This window comes from Lissotriton helveticus, chromosome 2_1, assembly GCF_964261635.1.
Source record: "Lissotriton helveticus chromosome 2_1, aLisHel1.1, whole genome shotgun sequence".
In the NCBI taxonomy this organism is placed as follows: domain Eukaryota; kingdom Metazoa; phylum Chordata; class Amphibia; order Caudata; family Salamandridae; genus Lissotriton; species Lissotriton helveticus.
In genome coordinates, this window is record NC_136059.1 from 1,573,560,116 (window position 1) to 1,573,579,734 (window position 19,619).

Sequence of the window (19,619 nt, forward strand, 5' to 3'; positions counted from 1 at the left end):
TCGGGCTCAAAAATTCCACGGACTCGACAATTCTCGCTCCGGTGCCTACTCGACTCACGGGGTCACACTCTGCGACTCTGGGCAATAGCTTGCTTAATCTCCACTACGGCCCCTCGCGGCGGGATGCCTGGCTTTCACCTTGTGAATACACTGCCGGGGTATCTCACAGGGGAATACCAGGACGGGTTCCCTAAGCAAGCGCCTTGAGACCCCTGGGTGATTAGTGCGCTATATAAATCGAAATACATTTACATTTACACATTTACATAACTCCGCCTGATGCAGGGATAGTTTGTAGCAGATTGTAGCAGATTAGTGTTACTGCGTGCTGAAGCAACACGATATAATTATTTCTTTCCCTGTTTCTCCGTGATTATGTGAGTTTTATATAATCTGTTCAAGCCAGACTCCGATGGGATCAGCGTCTATCATGCATTTTCCCCTCTGCTAGAGCCCGCTCGGAGGTGGTCAACGCCTTCCTACCAGCCGGGAGCAATCGGATCCAGCCCTCCGATTAAGAAGTGAAAAAAAGCCGCTTTCAGACGCCAGAAAGCTCCATTCTCCGTCTCCGTCTTTCAAGGAGCCCAGCCTGGCGCGGTCAGAAGTGAAAAAGAAAGCCGCTTTCATACACCAAAGAGCTCCGCTCTCCGCTTCCGTCTTTCCGAGCAGCCCAGCCCAGCCCGGCGCTGCCAGCGCGACCCCGGTCAACAGCCACGGCGGTGATAATGAATCCAGCAGCTGGCCGGCACTGTTCAACGGTTTTGCCAGGTAAAATGCGCCCGTTAAACTTCAGATATCCGTAGCGTTCAATTGGCCAAATTTTCTCCTTCTTTTTCAACGAAAAAACGATAGGACGCCAGGAGCGAGGGAGCAAGCTGACTACACAGCCTCCCGCACGGCAGCCATCTTGCCTCTCAATTTCGGGGAGGTGACTTCAATTGTAAAGTATGCGCTCTTTCAAAACAGGGGGTCTGTCATATGGTACCTGGGAATACAGAGGGTAGTTGTCATTTTAATCATACTCCACGTGGGAATATTTTTAATTCCATATTATCCAAATGTTCTCTCTTTCTCACTGTGGAACTATTGGATTCATCAGAAACTGAGTATTTTAAATCCCCCTCCCTGGTTTCTACTATTCATAACATTCTTTATATCAATCAATATCCTATCTCTTTTGCGATGGTGACTGAAACTGATGTGCAATCCGCACCCATGAGGAAAATACATAAAAAAACTCATACTACCCTATTTCCTAATTCTGTCATAACTCTCCTCATAATTTCTCTGTCGCTATTGGCACTCTCGTCGAGTCTTCTCATTCTTCTCAACAGTGGGTCTTGTCTCAGCTTCCAATTCCCGCCTAATATCATGGTGTGTGGCTTGGTTCAGTTAGTAGCCCACTAAGATGTAAGAGAAAGCTCCTCTTAGAACCAGTGAGTGTACAAAGAAATGAATACCAAAACAAAACTACTCTGTCATTTCTTCAGAGCTCATATTTCACACTGTGGCCTCCCCATCTGCACAGATTTTAACATCTCTAAAAGTGAGAAATGTATTTATTCGAATGGCTACTCTCTGCTTGTCCTTAGCTTGCCAAGCCTTTTTAGATTTGTTGCCACAGCCTCACACTTTTGATCACTCTGGGATTGTTTCTTATAGCCTCTTGCCATAAGACGTCTATTCTGTCTTTAAATAAAGAGACTTTCCAATTAGTAGATGGTGGATTGCCGGACAGTTGGGGCAGGGGGGATCTTAATTTATTTCAGAGCACCCAGGAGTTTTTTTTTATCCACTTCTTCTCTTTCCATATCCCAGCCTGATGTTGCCTTACTTGGGGATATACATTCTTTGTTAATACTGTCAGTCTTGCGTGAACCCACATCTAGATGTTACTGCTGAAAATATTTCAGAATTGTCCTGCTTTCTATGTTCTGACTCTTGAATCTGTCCCACTGATTCTCTTTTCCTCTTGCCTACTTTGGATGTGTATCAATGGCTTCTGATACCGGATGTTTTCAAAGTCCACACTTTCTGTTAATTCCCTGGTCTTATCACTCTTGTTAAAAAAACGTTCTTTTTGGTTTTAATAGTATGAGCCTTAGGTCCCACTTTACAAAATTTGAGAAAATATCACTCCTCTCATCAGACTCTGAATACAAAACCATGCACAGGATTACTTTTACAATGTGGTTATTTATTTATTTATTTTTAAGAACAGATAGTTTCCACATCCTGTACAGCATGTATTACAAAGCAAACTACATAAATAATATCATAAATTTTATAATAAACAAGATTCATTTTAAACCACGTTCATGAAGAAACTTTCCAACATATAAAGTATACATAATGCAACAATCAGAATATAAATTAAAACATGCAGTTTAAATTATCAAATTCTAATACTTTCTATACACTGCAATTCTAAGCCATGAGAAATTCTTAAAGTCCTTCTTGTGTTCATTAGCACAACTTTTTATTGTTGTCTTCTATTGTCTCCTTGGTGATAATTTCATCTTCCCCAACATCTCTCTTGACCTTCTTTCCCACTAAACTATAGATCTCCTCAGGAGGAATGCCAGCAGGTTCTGCCACCTTCACAGTGAGCATGTTGGAGGTGAGGACAGTGCCAGCCGTAATGTCCATTTTTGCAACTACAGATTTTCCCAGCTGCAAGATACCAAAGATGGACAAACATGTATCATTGTGTTTGATGCCACACATAATCATAATCTGATAAACATCTTTAACATTGGCAGATGTATAAATCAACGTAATTTTCTTATGATAACATTCCTGTTTTCTGTTTCTTCTGTAAACCTACCTAAGGATCTTTTGTACTTGGTTTGTATATGTGACATTTGTAAGTCCAAACTCCTTGAGTTTCTATTTCATAGAGCTTATTGAACTCTCGTCATTGGGGACCATCTATCCGTCATCCCTCTTTGCATCTCACACTACCCTCCTCTTCTGTCCTTTTCTGATTCTCATAGAATTTCCCTGATACACATGCCTGCGAGCCCTTTCCCTCCTCTCGTCAGGTCCATTACCTGGTATCTTGTTAGCACTCCACTGTCAAAGCATCCCCATCCAATTTTGGCAAGCACAATGGGTATCAAACTTAGCACTGAAAACCCCCTTCATTCCCATGACACTCCTTGTACACCCATTCACCCTGTTAGGTCGTTAGAAGTGGAAAATAGTCAGCTGTTTTGGAAACGGAAAACAGACTATCTGTTAAATTCAAATCTGTAGATAACACTTGATAGTTTAAGGCTGTTCTTTTCATCGCATGTTTATTTGGTGTATTTTTTGTTCTTACTTTCAAAGATTTATTAACTTGATTTTCAACTCCTTGATTTTTCTTCATGTCAAAGTCAAATAAAAAAAATTTCAGCAACTAGGGCCATAAAACTATTAATAAAAACACATATCTACATAGTGAATAGATAAGCTCGAATGAGCGCACAATAAAATTACAATACCACATAAATGAAATCATTTTATCGTAAGTAAAAATTGTTAAATAATTTTTTTAGACATTGTATTACACTAAATGCGTTAGATATCAGTGACAATAAAAAACAACAAGGCATATAAATACAATTTGAGCGTCGGGTACATTGTCTACGCAATGCCCCTTGCCCCACAGGTTTGGGAATACATCAAAATAGAAACAAGTCCAGAGAGTCGGCCATGGGCCGCCCTAGCTCTGTTAAGGAGCCAGGGATTTCCTCCTTAACATCCACATAGCCCCCAGGAACACTGGGCCCGATTCACAAAAGTAAACTGAGATGAAAGTTAAGTCAAGTCAAGTCAAAAGATACTTTATTCGACAGCTAAGAGTCATAAAAGCACAGTTCGTTACAAGACATTCGTACTTATAACCTTAAAAATCATTAAAAAATTATATTCTAAAAATACTATATGCAGCACAGATAAAAAGGTATCCCAATTTACAAATTCATCGAGCATCTATAGGTATACAAACAGAGCAGCAATATAAAGTACAAACAAGCAATAAATAAATAAATGACCAGAGTATATTAAATCTATCTCATGAAGTACACATTAAGTAACTGAACACACTGACTCTGGAGCTGACAAGCTTTTCCTGTATCTGATGGCCCCTATTAAAAAGCTTGCAAACCCCAAGCAAACTGTGGGAGGGGATAGCATTTGAAGATAGGTCAAAGCCGGCCTCACTTGAACAAACTGTCGACTTTTGATAATCACAAAGGACATTTACTACTTGTGAATACCAAAAGTTGAACTTTACGACTTTCGGTATTCGCAAAGGGCATTTATGAGTAGTAAATGCCCTTTGTGAATACTGAAAGTCATACTTTTGTCTTATTTTACCTTTGTGAATCAGGCCCTTGGTGACTGCACAAGCAAATAGAGGCCAGCAATCAGATCTAAAGGTGTGCAGTGCCTTAGAATTACTACACGTGCCCAACTGATTGCATACTGGTGATAACCAAAATGAGCGAGGGCGTGCATAGGCTGGACATGCAAAGATAACACAGGAACGGTTTCAATTTGGTGTTTACACACTAGGCAGTCAGAAGATGCCGAAGCAGACTATTTGGATGTGAGATTTCTCAGCGGCAATGCTCTGACTCTAAATTGAAAGTACAGCTTCCTATCCAATGGTACAGTGATGAAATCTCAAAATAGCTCAAGCCCACGGGAGGACTTAAAATCAACAAATTATTTCGACATGGTAGTACTGGTAGCTTTTTGAGTGTCTGTAACCATTACGCTAAGCCAGTGCTGTTGTTTGAGTGATTTTTTAGGGTGTTGATGACTAACGGCAGGGGCCTCCCATGAAGCTGTCATGCCAAGAGAGAGGAGCAGCCCTTTGATGTGCATCAACCAGGAGATTTATGAAAGCAATTTGCAACCATGACAGCTTGTAGAGCAATGGCACAGTGGGCGAGCTCGGGAGTGGTCTAGAATCTTCTCCAAAATAGGAGGGGATGCTACCAAGCATTACCCTCAATCATTTCACACCCAGATATTGGAATAGAGGTTGTATGATGTAACAACATGATCAAAATGATCGTGGTACATCACAACGCATCTTTTACAACGCAAGTCGTTACCACGACTTGCGCTGTAGAGTGCTGGACTTAGGAATAGTAAGATTTACTATTCCAACTCCAGCCTACGTACAGTAGGGAAGGTGTTGGAATAGTAATCTACTATTCCTTAGTCTAGAGAGCCCTCCAGCGCAAGTCGTGGTAACAACTTGCGTTGTAAAAGATGAGTCGTAATAGCACCGCGGTGTTTTGACCGCGTTGTGATGGATGTTTACCGGAATAGAGGCAGCAACGGGGGACTGGGTGGCAAAAGGGCAATTGCTCACATTAATTTATTTTTAGAGACAATCATATCATTGATGTTGGGGAAACCCTTCAAGTTCCGACCCATACAAAGAAGAGCCCAGGGCCTTGTCTTTGTAAATTTCAAGGGCAGGGGCTACGAGTTTGTTAAAGCATATCGTTCTTTTAGAATTGCTCTTGCAACCTGTCTGAGCTTCAGAGCGCCCTTGATAGTGTGGGGCTTCCAAGACAAGTTGGATGAAAGAGTTATCCCTAAGTAGGCAAATTAAATCCCCCTCTATAGTGGAATTAAGCCTTGTGTCAGACACTATTTAAAGGATTTGTAGGGATTAAAAAACCTTAGTCTATTTTTGACATGTTGATTTCCAAGCCCCGGGTTTGGCAGAGCTCATCAAAGAAAGTCTGGAGTTTCTGTAGTCCGCTCGGGGTCTTGGATATCAAAAGGGTGTCATCAGTGAATAAGGGGATGGGAGTTTTAACGTTTGCAAGTGAAGGGGCATCAAGGTGGATCTGTGCAGAAGAAGCACAATTTCGTTGATGTACAACAGGAACAGAGTTGAGGCCAATAGACAGCCCTGGCACACACTCCTGGAAACTGTGACTCTCTCAGTCAGCTGATCTGCAACACCCCAGCAGTTTTGAGTGTAACTGTCACTATGTTACTGTATTACAAGAGAGAAAATATCAGGGGGCATACCCAGGTCTCTGAGGGCGTGTCACAGACTACAGTGAGGGATTAGATCAATGGCAGATTTTAGATCGACCAAGCCAACATAAAGGTTGCCCTCGCTGATTACCACCATCTTTCAATAGATGAGCAGGAAACGAAAAGCCTTATCTATAGTCAAGATTTTACAGTGAAGCCCAGCTTAGAGAGGGCTGAGAATATTTTCCACCTCAATCCAGTCTTGAATCTAGGAAAGGACACAACTGCAAATGACCGTTTGAATGCAATCAATTAGGCTAATAGGACCATAGTTGCCAGGTAGTGATGTATCTCCCTTTTTGTAAATTGGGAGCGCCACAGCCACCTTCCAAGAGTCTGGGATTAGTGCACCCTCAGAAACAGCATTTGCAATGGTATGTACATATTTGAGCCATGCTTCCATGTCAAGTTTGAATATGTCAGCTGGTATGCTGTCAGGACCAGAAGCCCCGCCACTAGTGATGGCTCTAAACAATTGTAGAATGTCAGAGATGTTAAACATTGGGGTGATGATTCTCGGGGGAAAGGGATTTGTTGTATTTAAATTAGAATGTAGTTTTTAGGGAATATTGCCAATGTTGATTGATGTATATTCGTCATATTATCTTTGACTTCTTTGATTAAGAGAACATTGTATAATTTGAACAGTGTCTAATTTTAAGGATCAAAATGTTATATCAAGTTTCTATCATTACATGCTGTAAGGCAAGCATTTCCTGAAATAAGAACATTCGACCTTGAGTTAAAAACTTGCAATGTGTATATTAACACTTTCCTTGCTGGACCATGACTCTATGGGCATCATTAGGATGGCAGGTGGACGGTAAAAGGGACTGCCCGCCATAAGGGCGGAGGTCCCGTGGGGGCAATTAGGATGCGCCCACCACAGTGGCGGGCCCATCCCGTATTTTTAACATTGTGGCGGGCGGTGCTGAAAGCACACCCCGCCGAAATGCTAAAAATACATGTTGTGCTTTTCAAAGCACAATGTGACAGATACCTTCATGTGCACCCCCCACCCCCCGGAGTCCATGGGGGCCCGCAACGGACCCCCAAGCAGACTCCGCATGCCTTTCCGTGGCGGCAATGCTGCCACGGAAAGGCATTCACAAATGCACATTCTAATATGGCTGGCGGTGTCTGTAAGACACCGCCACCATATTGAACCCTTTTCCGCCCAGTTTACATGTCGACCCGGCGGAAAAGCGGCGGACGGTCTTTCCGTCCACCGCGGACCCCCTGGCCATTATAATATGGTGGGGGGTCTTTTCTACAGGGATGGCGGGCGGATTGCCCCCGCCGGGCCGGCGGTGACTACCGCCGGGTGGGCGGGGCAATTTACCCGCCATCCTAATGGGGCCCTATGTCTCCAAGCTTTGCCCATAGCCTGCTTCTCAGCCGCCTGTATACATAAAGATACTGGCACTTCCTCGAGATGGACTATTTTAAGGCACAGGCTTACTACCACCCTCAGTGTATCCTGATTCAGGTACCAGGCGGCCATCATTTAAACGAGGCAAAGGGGTTTACAGCAGTCCACAGATTGTTAGTACATAACTTAGAGAAAACTCATAAAAAACAGGGCTATCCTGCTAGATACCGGACACTTGGGATCTTATACTGGCACATTTCTATATGCAAATCAAGGAGATTTGCTAATTTTTAGGCTTGGGCGGAACTCGCAGTTTTACTGCTTGCCGGAATTCTGCGAAGTTACAAAAAACGGTCTGCAAGATTGAGTGAAATTCCTCGGATGGGCGGAAATTGTCCAGTTGCACTGCTCACACTGTGATTTACCGTCAGCAGCGCGTTCTGCACTGGAAAATAAGCAGGAAAAGCGACATGCCAGCGGCTCCGTTTCTCGAGTTGCTTTTTACTAATTCTGATTTTGTAGGTCAATAATTTGTTTGAGGAAATAAGAATCAGGCTTGCTCCTGCTTTGCATTATATACACACTTTTACCCTGTCCTGGCAAAAGACAGGACAGGGTAAAAGTGTCCCACACCCCTTTTCCTCTCTTGATTTTGCCCGACTTAGGCTACTAAGGTAACGAAGATTCAAAAGGTGAGTTAGCTCTTTTCCCTGGGGAGCTGAAATGCGGCCTGACCTAGTCCTAAGTCCTTGCATGCTAATAAAAAATATCTCCATTTTGAATTCTTCTTGAGCTTACCTTATCTTGGCTATGAGGAACAAGTAGGCTAAAGTTGTGTGCCACCATTTGAAAATGAAGGCTGGGCAGCAGCACTCACAACAGAACCCTGCTTAGTGAGTTGGCATTTGCATTTACCATCATAACAGCACTGACTGGTGAAATGTGCAGAGGAAACATTGCGGTTTCCTACTAGCCAGTGTGTCACAAAAGAAGGAAGAAGGAGACTGAGAAGTATGTTGGAGTAACTCCGCTCAGCGGCCTTACACTTGACACAACCTACAAAATCAAGGCATCAATATTTAAGAGGGCTGAAAAGCGACCAGCTTCTGTGAGAGAAACAAGAACTCCTAACAGCAGAGTGGCAGACTGTAGGAAAGTGACCTTTTTGTATGACCCCCCACACTTTTTGCTCCAAAGCCGATAGTTATGACTTTGAAAGTGCACTGGACCCTGCTGCCCAACCCTTGTGTCAGTTCTCTCTCCCTAAAACTAATATGTGTGAAATGGAGACCCCAATTGGGCAATACTTCAAACCCTCTGAAAATACCCTAGTATAAGATACCAGTGGTCCCCAGTGCATGGGTGTTAAAGGGGTCACCAACCTGAGTGACCCAAGTAAACTACTGACAGCAGGCCTGCCTTGCAGACTGCAGGACTAGTGCAAACTGTTGAACTTGACTTTGCCCTTACCATGTATGGCAAACTCAATGCATTATTTTTAATATATGCCAGTCACCCCTAAGGATAGCCTCCTGAGCCCAAGAAACTAGTGTGCATTATATTAAAGGTATGGACATGTAAGTGCAAGCTTATTTGTCCCTAATGTGGCCTTTACCATTAAAGGGCATCATAAGTGAAAGACTGTCTATAGGATAACATGGGTTGGCACCTGGGCAAAACTGAGGTTGGTAGCTCCATTATGGTACCGCCTAAATATATTATGCTTGGTATCAAACAACTTGCCTCATCACCCCAAAAATAATTTCATGTCGAGGGCGATGTGGCATGCACCCAGGTGGCTACCTTTTAGATTGTCCACCTGGGTGCCCCAACTTTTTCTGTGCTCTGGCGGCCAGACCACGGCTGCTGCCACCAGGACAGGAATCTGATGTCGTGCCAGGAAGTGTGAACTTCTTCAGGAACAAAGGCTTGGATGAGAAGGAGGTCAGACCTCCCACCCTGACAGGATGGCTAGTGAAGTAGCACATCAAGGCAGTGATTTTCAATGGCTGCACCTCCTATGATATGCAACCATGCTGCCCCCCAAAGGAGGAAACAGACCTCCCCCTGCCACCAGGCACATTTGCACCTGGGCAGTTGGGAAAAGTAGGTATTTAGGAGGTGCACACTCCCAGAAGGCTATCCACACCTCTAGGGTGGGCTACATAGTCTGTGCAGCTAAGGATGACTTCAGTCATTTTTAAAAGTGGCAGAACAGTGGGTTGTGGGTAGAAAAGGTGACCTACACCCTGGATGTATTCACCTCAGGAGTGGATAAGCTGCTGGGGCTAGTAACCCTTTGGCCACTTGCACATACACCCATAACAGCCCTAAATCTAGGATTTAATGGTACCCTTGATACCAGAATCTCAGTTCTGATCTGACTTGCAATACAGGACACAAGAATAAACCTCGGTCTGCAACAACAGGAGTTGTACAAACCAAAGATATGATACTCTGCATCTGTGGCACCCTTCCTAGAACTGCACAGCTGTGTCTTGTCCTAAACCAAAGCTCCATTACCCCAGACAGAGGGACTCCTTTGAGAGCCAAAGGCATCACCAGACTCACCTGGGCTAGTGGTACGAGTCCCCTGCAACAGAATGCAAAAACAATATACTGGAACCAAAGAATCGCTGTTCATCAGGCCCTTTGAGGGATCGGCCAGAAGTAAAGGGCCCAGTGGCTTGTGGGAAACATAGTCTTTACCTCCACATAGATTCAGGCAGCTACATTGTTCCTCCGGAACTCCAGATGTCAAATTAACTTTTTTCTATGCTTACCGCTGCGAAGGCTTGTGGCTCCCCAGTCCAGCAACCACCCCCTTTACTGGACGCTGTACCTCAAGGGAACTCCACAAAATCTTTATCCAAAATCAGCAGTGGCTTTGTCATCTACTTTTTGTACCCTGTTCCTCATGACCACCATGTGAGCAATAAAATCAGCTCTCCAGTGGCTCCTGCTTCGGCACCAAGGAAAGCCAGGGCAACTCTGCACCCGGGCTTCTCAAGCTAGCAAAAATCGAACTAGCTGTCATGGCTTGCTTCTGGGACCCAGCTCACCTTCCCCCCCTAAGGTTCCGCACAACTCTACCTGCAAGTGACCAATTGTCACTAGTGCTTTTTCCCATTGACCGTAATGATAAAGTTGTGCAGTACTCTTTTGTGTTGATTTATTATTGATTCTAAAATCCATAACTCTGGTTATACTTATCTGATTTACTTCATTTTGGTGTCTAAAATTATATAAAAGTATGCTATATTTTTATAAATTGGTGTTGGATTTATTTTTGAGTCATGTCAAATACTGTTCCTCTAGTAAAACCTGACTACATTTTGCCACTCTTCCAGGACTGAACTAAGCATTTATTATTGTGAATCCGAGGACCCTCTTTGGGGTTTTTTGATAGTCATCACCTCATAATACTCCATCTTCCTACATTGGTGTTACAGAGGTGAGATCCTGAACTTATTTTTCGCAGTTCCACTTGGTCATAAGTGATTTTTTGGATCACTGAAATAATATTGCGTTCAAAAATATAGACTTACCGAACTATCGAGGATAAAATATTGAATACATATCGAATTCCTATCTCCAAACAGGTAAGTACAAAAATATCGTATCAAAAATGTCATTTAAAACAATATAATTAGTCAAAATATCGAATTTTTGTAAATGTCTTAAAAGTAGTTTATAATAAATGAAATAGTAAAAATAATTAACTAAAACATATTTAAAAATAGTTAAATAACCTTAAAATTATAAAATAATTAATTTAAGCTATAAAAAAACATACAATTTTATTTTCTAAAACATATTTAAATATATTAACATGATATTAATAAAAAACATACAATATTTTTACCGTAGGATAGCGGGAGGGTAAAATTTACTATTACCACTCCAGTGAGTGCAACAGTAGGGAAAACGTTGGATAGCGTAGGGGTACAGATTACTATTCCCACTCCAGTGAGTGCAACAGTAGGGAAAGCGTTGGATAGCGTAGGGGTAAAAATTACTATTCCCACTCCAGAGAGTGCAACAGTATGGAAAGCGTTGGATAGCGTAGGGGTAAAAATTACTATTCCCACTCCAGAGAGTGCAACAGTAGGGAAAGCGTTGGATAGCGTAGGGGTAAAAATTACTATTCCCACTCCAGTGAGTGCAACAGTAGGGAAAGCGTTGGATAGCGTAGGGGTAAAAATTACTATTCCCACTCCAGTGAGTGCAACAGTAGGGAAAGCATTGGATAGCGTAGGGGTAAAAATTACTATTCCCACTCCAGAGAGTGCAACAGTATGGAAAGCGTTGGATAGCATAGGGGTAAAAATTACTATTCCCACTCCAGAGAGTGCAACAGTAGGGAAAGCGTTGGATAGCATAGGGGTAAAAATTACTATTCCCACTCCAGTGAGTGCAACAGTAGGGAAAGCGTTGGATAGTGTAGGGGTAAAAATTACTATTCCCACTCCAATGAGTGCAACAGTAGGGAAAGCGTTGGATACCGTAGAGGTAAAAATTACTATTCCCACTCCAGAGAGTGCAACAGTAGGGAAAGCGTTGGATAGCGTAGGGGTAAAAATTACTATTCCCACTCCAGTGAGTGCAACAGTAGGGAAAGCGTTGGATAGCATATGGTTAAAAATTACTATTCCCACTCCAGTGAGCTTAACAGTAGGAAAAGTACATATTTAATATATTAATAAAAATTAATTAAATATCAATACCAATAAAAAATTAATTAAAAGGAATTTCTAATTTAATATAATATAATAATTATTCAATTAAAAAACAAATAAATATTGATTATTAAAATTCACTAACTATTAATACAAATTAATTACCAATTAACAATTAATTAATTACCAATAAAAAATTAACTAACAATTAATTCAAAATAAATACCAATCAATAAATTACAATATTTAATTAATTACAATTAAGTAACTTCCTACCCTATTCCCCTATAAACCCACAACCCGCTACGGAAAATAAATTAATAAAATTCACATAATAATCAATTAATCAATTAATAAAAATTAATTACCCATTAAAAATTAATTAATTACCAATTACAAATTAATTAACAATGTATTCAAAATAAATACCAATAAATAAATTAAAATATTTAATTAATTACAATTAAATTACTTTCTACCCTATTCCCCTATAAACCCACAACCCGATACATAACTAAAACACAAAATGAAATAAAAAAATTCTAAAAATTAATATTTTAATTAATATTTTATTTAATATAATTAAATTACTTCTCACCCTATTCCCCTACAAACCCACAACCCGCTACAGAATTAAATTACGCAAAAATTAAATAACATAAAATTCATTACTTAAAATAAATTAGAAAAAATATACACCTTTTACACATATACTAACATACAAAACACTTTAAAAAATTCGATATTATTAAAAATTCGATATATTTTAATAACCTATATTATATACTTCGATATTTTGATTTTCTATATTTATAAAAATCGATATTACATTACTTACCTTAAATTCGATATTTTTGTTAACTATATTCTGTCCATTCTATATTTTGAGGTCGATATTTATGTAAGTCGATATTTTTAACTCGATATTTTGTGTAGTTACCGATTTTTTACGTGAAATCCACTATTGAATTTTGACCTAAAAATTATGTTTCAGAATTATTATCAATTGTTTTAAATTTGAATTCTAAGGCTCTGTGTAGACCCCCATTCTGATTGTACATTAAAAAGGCTTAGGAAAGTTAGGAAAAAGTGTACACGTTTTTTAAAGTTGTAAAAAGGTCCCAGCTTCCAAATAAAAAAGTTAGGGACAATCGAGGCTGTTAAGGATCTCAACCTGGCAGTCATCCAAACCCTGAAAATCACTGATCTGAGGGCTTTGTGCAAAGTAAGGGGCATTAGCTATAGAGTTGCAGTTAAAAAAGTGCAACTTGAAAAAGTCCTCCACTTCCAAGTAAAGGAAAGACTAGAGAAGGAGGAATGTTCCACAGAAGAAGATGCTCAAGAGCGTGAGAATGATGCTGTAGCCCAAATTGATGATGAAGGGCAAAAGGTAAAGACCCACACTCATTACCCTTACCCAGATGCACTTCTCAGTGGGAAGTGACAGGATTAACTCTAGCAAACCCCCTTCTGGTAAGGCGGTAGTAAGCCTTGAGGAAGAGCTTGATCTCCTCTCACTAGAGGAGAAAAAGATTGAACTCAAGGAAAGGAGATGAGCCCTTGAGATAGACTTAAAGCCCAAAGATAATGGTGGCAGCAATTGTAATAGGGAGAAGGAGGAATCTTTTGGCTATAGCTCCCCAAAGCGGTGTCCTTTGACCTGAAAAACGAGTAGAGAAAGTTGTCCTAACTCTTGCTGGAAATCTCAGGACGCTAAAGGAATAGACACCAATGCAAGCCTTCCTTGAATCATCCATAGCAGCAGCAGCAGCAGCAGCAGGATGGGCTCTGAATTTTATACGCTGCCCTGTAAACACACATATACATCCATTTGTATATGGCCAATGCCTGAACTGGGGTGGTGAAGTGAGCTAAATAATGGTGATGGATTAAACCCAGATCAGTTGACTAGGGGTGAATGTTTGATTTGCTCAAACGCTCCGTCCATCATCCCCTTTGTTATCGCTTTGTTTGCCCTAAGTTGGCAGGGTATGCCCAGACGTGGGTCCCTTGCTCACTTTGCCACTGGATTCAAGATAGCCTGGCTGATGAGGGTTATGAACCCGAAACAGGTCCAGGATGCTTGTTTCCGGTCCAGGGAAGACATGGCTTGGCAGTTCGGGCTGGACTGGTACCATGAGGCACAGGGTCAGACTGATTTGCATATGCCCATGTCTGAAATGGGGTGGTGAAGTGAGCTAAAGAATGGTGATGGATTAAACCCAGATCAGTTGACTGGGGGTGAGTGTCTGATTTGCTCAAACGCTTCATCCATCATCCCCTTTGGTATTGCAAAGGCACTCCTGCACCTTCTGCCAGCACAACAGCAAGCAAGGCAGGGTGAGGCAGAGAGGTGGCCTCACTGTGAAGGCACCCAATGGCATCCTCCAGTGATGCCCACTGCAGCCTCTGCCAAACTGACTTGCTGGCACCGAGAGTTCCATAATAGGGGGTGAAGTGTTACAGTTAGCACGGTGTTTGAGGTGCCCACACACAGCCAACTGGTACCACAAGATCGAGGCCCCCCTCTCACACCTGGAATGCCTGTGTGGTTGAGAAGACTGAGCCCAAAAGCAGGTGAGAGGTGTGCTGTTCGGCCCTGCCACCCAGCACAGACGAACACTGCTGCTGCATGAGTAGAGCAAGCCACTGATGCTTCCCAGCTGACACTGCTGGCAGTAAGAGTATCTAACCCAGATCTTTTGACTGGGTGTGGGTGTTTGATTGGTTCAGATGCTCCGTCGATCACCAACCCCTTTTGTACCGCTTTGGCCGCCATAAGTCTGGCAGGGTATGCTCAGACGTGAGTCCCTTGCTCACTTTGCCACTGGATTCAAGCAAGCCGGGCTGAAGACGGCTGGAATGCCAGAAACCGGTCCTCGGAAGCTTGTTTCTGGTCCAGGGAAGGCATGGCTTGGCAGTTCAGGCTGGACTGTTCCCATGAGGCACAGGGCCAGACTGATTTGCATATAGCCATGTCTGAACTGGGGTGGCAGAGTGGGCTAAAGAACGGTGATGGATCAAACCCAGATCTTTTGACTGGGTGTGAGTTTTTGATTGGTTCAGATGCTCCGTCCATCACCACCCCCTTTTGTACGGCAGTAAGAGGAGGGCATGCTGGCTCCTATCCACAGCATAGAACCAGCAGAACCCCCAGGGACAGGCACACTGACATGTGCACTGGCTGCCAGACACCTGCCTTCCCCGCAAACACACCTGCAGTACCCGCGAGGGCAGCACGGCACACAGTGCCAGGACCAATTTACGGACTAATAAGTTAGCCTCAAAAAAGTACAAACGCCTTTGAGGCTACAAACCCACCCTTCAGCTTCAGTGCTTTTGTGTGCCTCGCACCTACATCTTCAGCCCCTGTGGGTCCCGAGTGATTAACGACGACTGCCTGGAGCCTGAGTAGTATGGTAGTTGAAGTGCCACCTAGCAGCAACCCATTGAACTGCACCAGTACAAGCAAGTGACTTCCATGCGCCCCCGACAGGAGATAAAGTTGTGCAAATCACCAGCAAGTCTGCAGTGACCCGTGACTTTGGCCTTCACAGTGGCTCAAACTGAAAGTAGGAGATGTCCCACTGCTGCACCTTGCACTGCCTCCTGCAGCAGAACTGACACAAACCTGGTGTGGAGACATATATTCCTGTCTGAATAAAGCTGCTCCCACATACACAGATGGAGCCCATCATAAGCACGAGGAGCACCACACCATCAAACTCTTAACCCACTACCTTTCTACACACCACCTGCATGAGAGCTGCATTGCCCACAATTGAATAAAGCTGCTGCGGTATGTGAAGAGTGGCTGCAGTGCTACCTAGCTGCCCTTTTTGGTACTTCACCTTAACAAAGTAAGCAAGAGAGGAAATAATAAACCCCCAACAAAGCAGCTATGTGCACAAAGTATGATCTCCTGCATCCCTTGCAATCCGGCTTTCGGTCTAACCTAAGCACGGAGACGGCACTTCTTGAGGTGTCAGAGGTCATTCGCGAGACTTTGGATGCAGGGGGGAAGGCTGTGCTTGTCATGTTGGACTTGTCGGCGGCCTTCGACACCGTCCCCCACGAGGCTTTACTCACCAGACTTTACGACATCGGTCTGAGGGGGACGGTGTTCAAATGGTTTACATCGTTTTTGGAGGACCGCCCACAAACGGTCTGGGCTTCTTCGAGCTCCGCTGAGATGCCGCCACTGGGAGTCGGAGTTCCACAGGGTTCTGTGTTGAGCCCGACACTTTTTAACATCTTTATGACCCCTCTGGCGGCCCTCGTGGAGACCTCGGGGGCCCAGATCGTGTCCTACGCGGATGACACTCAGCTCCTCTTCACCTGCAGGAAAAACCAGTCATTTGACGGGGAGAGCATCCAGGGATGCCTGAAGAGGGTCTTTGATTGGTTTCAGCAGAATGGTCTTAAGGCCAACTCTAGTAAATCTGAGGTTCTGCTATTTGGCTGTGCTTCGGAACCGGAATGGCGGGATTGGTGGCCAGTTGATAAGTGCCCCCCCGCCCAGCCATCTTTGGCTGCTAAAAATCTGGGAGTCAAGGTCGATAATGGCCTTACGTTCAGATCGCACATTCTTGGTCTGACGGGCACCTGTTTTGGCATCCTTAAGATGCTTCGGAAGTTCCTACCCCTGCTTACAGAGGAGCATAGGAAGATCATTGTCCAAGCTCTTATAGGATCTAGACTGGACTATGCTAATGCTCTTTACTTATGGCTTCCGGAGTATCTGATCCAAAGGCTGCAAGTGGCGCAGAACTCAGCGGCTCGCGCCATATTCGGCCTTCACAGGAGGGCAAGAACATCTGGGGTGCTACAGTCACTGCACTGGCTCCCCATCCGAAAGCGGATAATGTTCAAAACGTTGACGCTGGTGCATAAGGCACTTTCTGGCTCCGGAGCTAAGTATTTGCAGCGCAGACTGGCCTTCTACTGTCCGGCCCGCTCTTTGCAGTCGGAATCTTTGTTCATGGACGTGGTGCCCCGCGTGAAGAAGGCTCGCATCGGGGGTCGTTCCTTTAGCCTTAAGGCTCCCCAGCTGTGGAACTCATTGCCTCTTGCTTTACGCAGCATTCCTAGTTTGCTCTTGTTCAGGAAAAATCTGAAGACCTGGCTTTTTAATCTTTAGGTTGCTTTTTTTTTCTTTATTTCATTTTTCTTCTCTTGTTTGTTCACTGTTATGTTTTTTAATTGCTGAGCCGCCTTCTGAAAGCGCCGGGACACTCTTGTTGAGTAGCCGTGCGCTATATAAATAATAGTTAACATAACATAACATAACATAACTGTGAACCGTGCATTTATCTAAGAGCCAGCAGTGCATACCTCATTGCCGCATAGCAAAGAAACCCAACACTTCACAGCTGCTACCAACCGTAAAAGCTGCCAAGATTCCAGCTAAACACAAGGCAGTGAAGCCATAAGTAGCCAAGAAAAGTACAGCCAAGGTAGTGAAATCACAAGCAGCCAAGCCCTGCTAGTTAACCAGCAAGCCCAGTAAAGGCACAAGAAGCACAGTATGCTGCATGGGCCACCTAGCAGCGATCTGCAGCCACTGCAATTAAGAAGACAGAGCTGCATGCCCCTGGTGGTGAACAACCACTACCGCAAGTGAAGGTACACACTTGCAAATCACCAGTAAAGGGCACCAGCTCAACAAGGTGCACCCTGTCAAAGACAATGTGCGGAGACAATGCAAGAGACCCAAGAAGCCCAAAGCTGCACCAGCCCAGACAAGCGTCAAATAGACAAGAGCAGCAAGGCCCAAAAAGACAGCAATCCCCACATGAAGTATGTGAAGAATGTGCACAAAGAGTGCAATCCCCAGTGGCTGTCTGATGCAACTGCAATTGAAGAAACGTTGTCACCCACCCTTAGTGGTGAGCAGGCACACCAAGCGCCAGAAGAGGGCAACCATGAAGAAATCAGAAGTGCGTAGAGAGCTGCACTCAAAAACCTGACGGCTTAAGCAGGCGCCCAGGAGACAGAGACCTCTCCACAGAGAAGAAGCAATGCTGAAGGTAGCAGTGAGAGCCTCTACAACTCCATTGCACCAACAAAGCCCCACAGTGGGCCAAAGACAGCACAGAGTGTCCTCCCTCACACTTTCTCAAGACAGAGTCACCAGTGGCCCAAGACAGCCAAGAGGAGGGTCACACACTCCACGTGGCAAGCTGCCATCAAAACATGTGTTCCAATGACATGGGACATGTAGCCAGATGCCACATCAGACAGCAAGCAAGGAGCACATCACACAAAGTGATTGACTCCACCAGCCATGCCTGAACGAAGGCAGGAGCAGATGCCATGAAAGCGCAAGCTCAAGGCGCCAGCACGATCCCCTCAAGGGAATAATGTGACCCGCCATCCTGGTTAAGGAGCATTGCTAAGACCCTTGAGGAAGGGATCGGACAGGGAAGAGGTTCACGCAAAGAAGAGTGACAATCCTGTCACCACGAAGAACAGGATGACCACAGGTGCGCCAGAGAGACCAAGGAAAGAAGAACGAAGACTCGCACCGCACCCGGAGACCCCAGGCAGCCCCAAGGCAGACCGACGTCTTTGAAGATAGCTCAATGGGACAGCCAAATGTAAGCTGCAGCTAGGGCAAACCTCATCTCTCTCTCCAAAACTTCCCAGAGCGACCATCCATTCCTGATCGTCAGCAGTCTAAGTCGGCCAGCATCCCTGCTCCCGAATGCAGTGAAGAACAACCTCAGCAAGACAAAGATACATGGCAGTGGAGTCCCTCCAGACATCCTCTCTCCCAGCAAGTTTCCACCACCTGTCATCCAGGTTCAATGGCAACAACAACATCACTGCCATATGTATCACCCCATCCAACCAAGGAGCGATATCGTCATCAGGGTGGAGCCTTGCACCTGCAGAAGAACCAAGAGACTGAGGCACCCTCATCAAAATGAGAGACCAAGTGTCCAGGGGCTATCTTATAGTCCATGTCCCCCTGCATCCTGTTGGCAGGCCCACCCACCATTATGTCACCCAACCTGGCAGTTGCCCAAACAAAATTGTTGGATCCTGTCAGTGTTTCTGCAATGGCCCCCATGCAGCCCACAAGCAGTCCGGCACAGTTTACACAGTATGGTAGCAGCCCCACACAAGGACATTCCTATATCCAAGGATACTAGCACAAGAGATGGTTGGGAAGCAGCTCCGCCCACAAAGTACCCAGAGACACAGCGGTTTCAGAGGATTACATCCTGAAATGTCATCGACCCCATTCCAGCCTGCAGCAGGACTCCACCAACACTCCTAATGCACCATTGTTTAGTTGACAGACACCAATAGCATCACCGCCATAGCACATAAGTTCATCGAGCAGTGTGTGAGAGGAGACTGATCTGATGGACAGGCTGCCAAGAAATCCGGACTCCATTGACGCATTGTTTGTGCCCATGGATGTGGGCCAAGATGCTCGGGTGCTCCCAGCTGCACCGGTTCACTATTGTCCCGTGGATTGCCTCTCTAGGACCAAGAGACTG

General features: G+C 44.2%; 1 protein-coding gene across 1 annotated transcript in view; it reads right to left on the reverse strand.

Annotated features, from left to right (window-relative positions):
* Nucleotides 1-2,176: 2,176 nt before the first annotated feature.
* LOC144818792 (N-acetylneuraminate-9-phosphate synthase-like) overlaps nucleotides 2,177-19,619 on the reverse strand; it is a 145,327-nt gene continuing 127,884 nt past the window's right edge. The window contains exon 6 of the mRNA XM_078676548.1: nucleotides 2,177-2,673. Coding sequence (XP_078532674.1) covers nucleotides 2,467-2,673 — 207 coding nt within the window. The 3' untranslated portion in view covers nucleotides 2,177-2,466. The remainder of the gene's footprint in view (nucleotides 2,674-19,619) is intronic.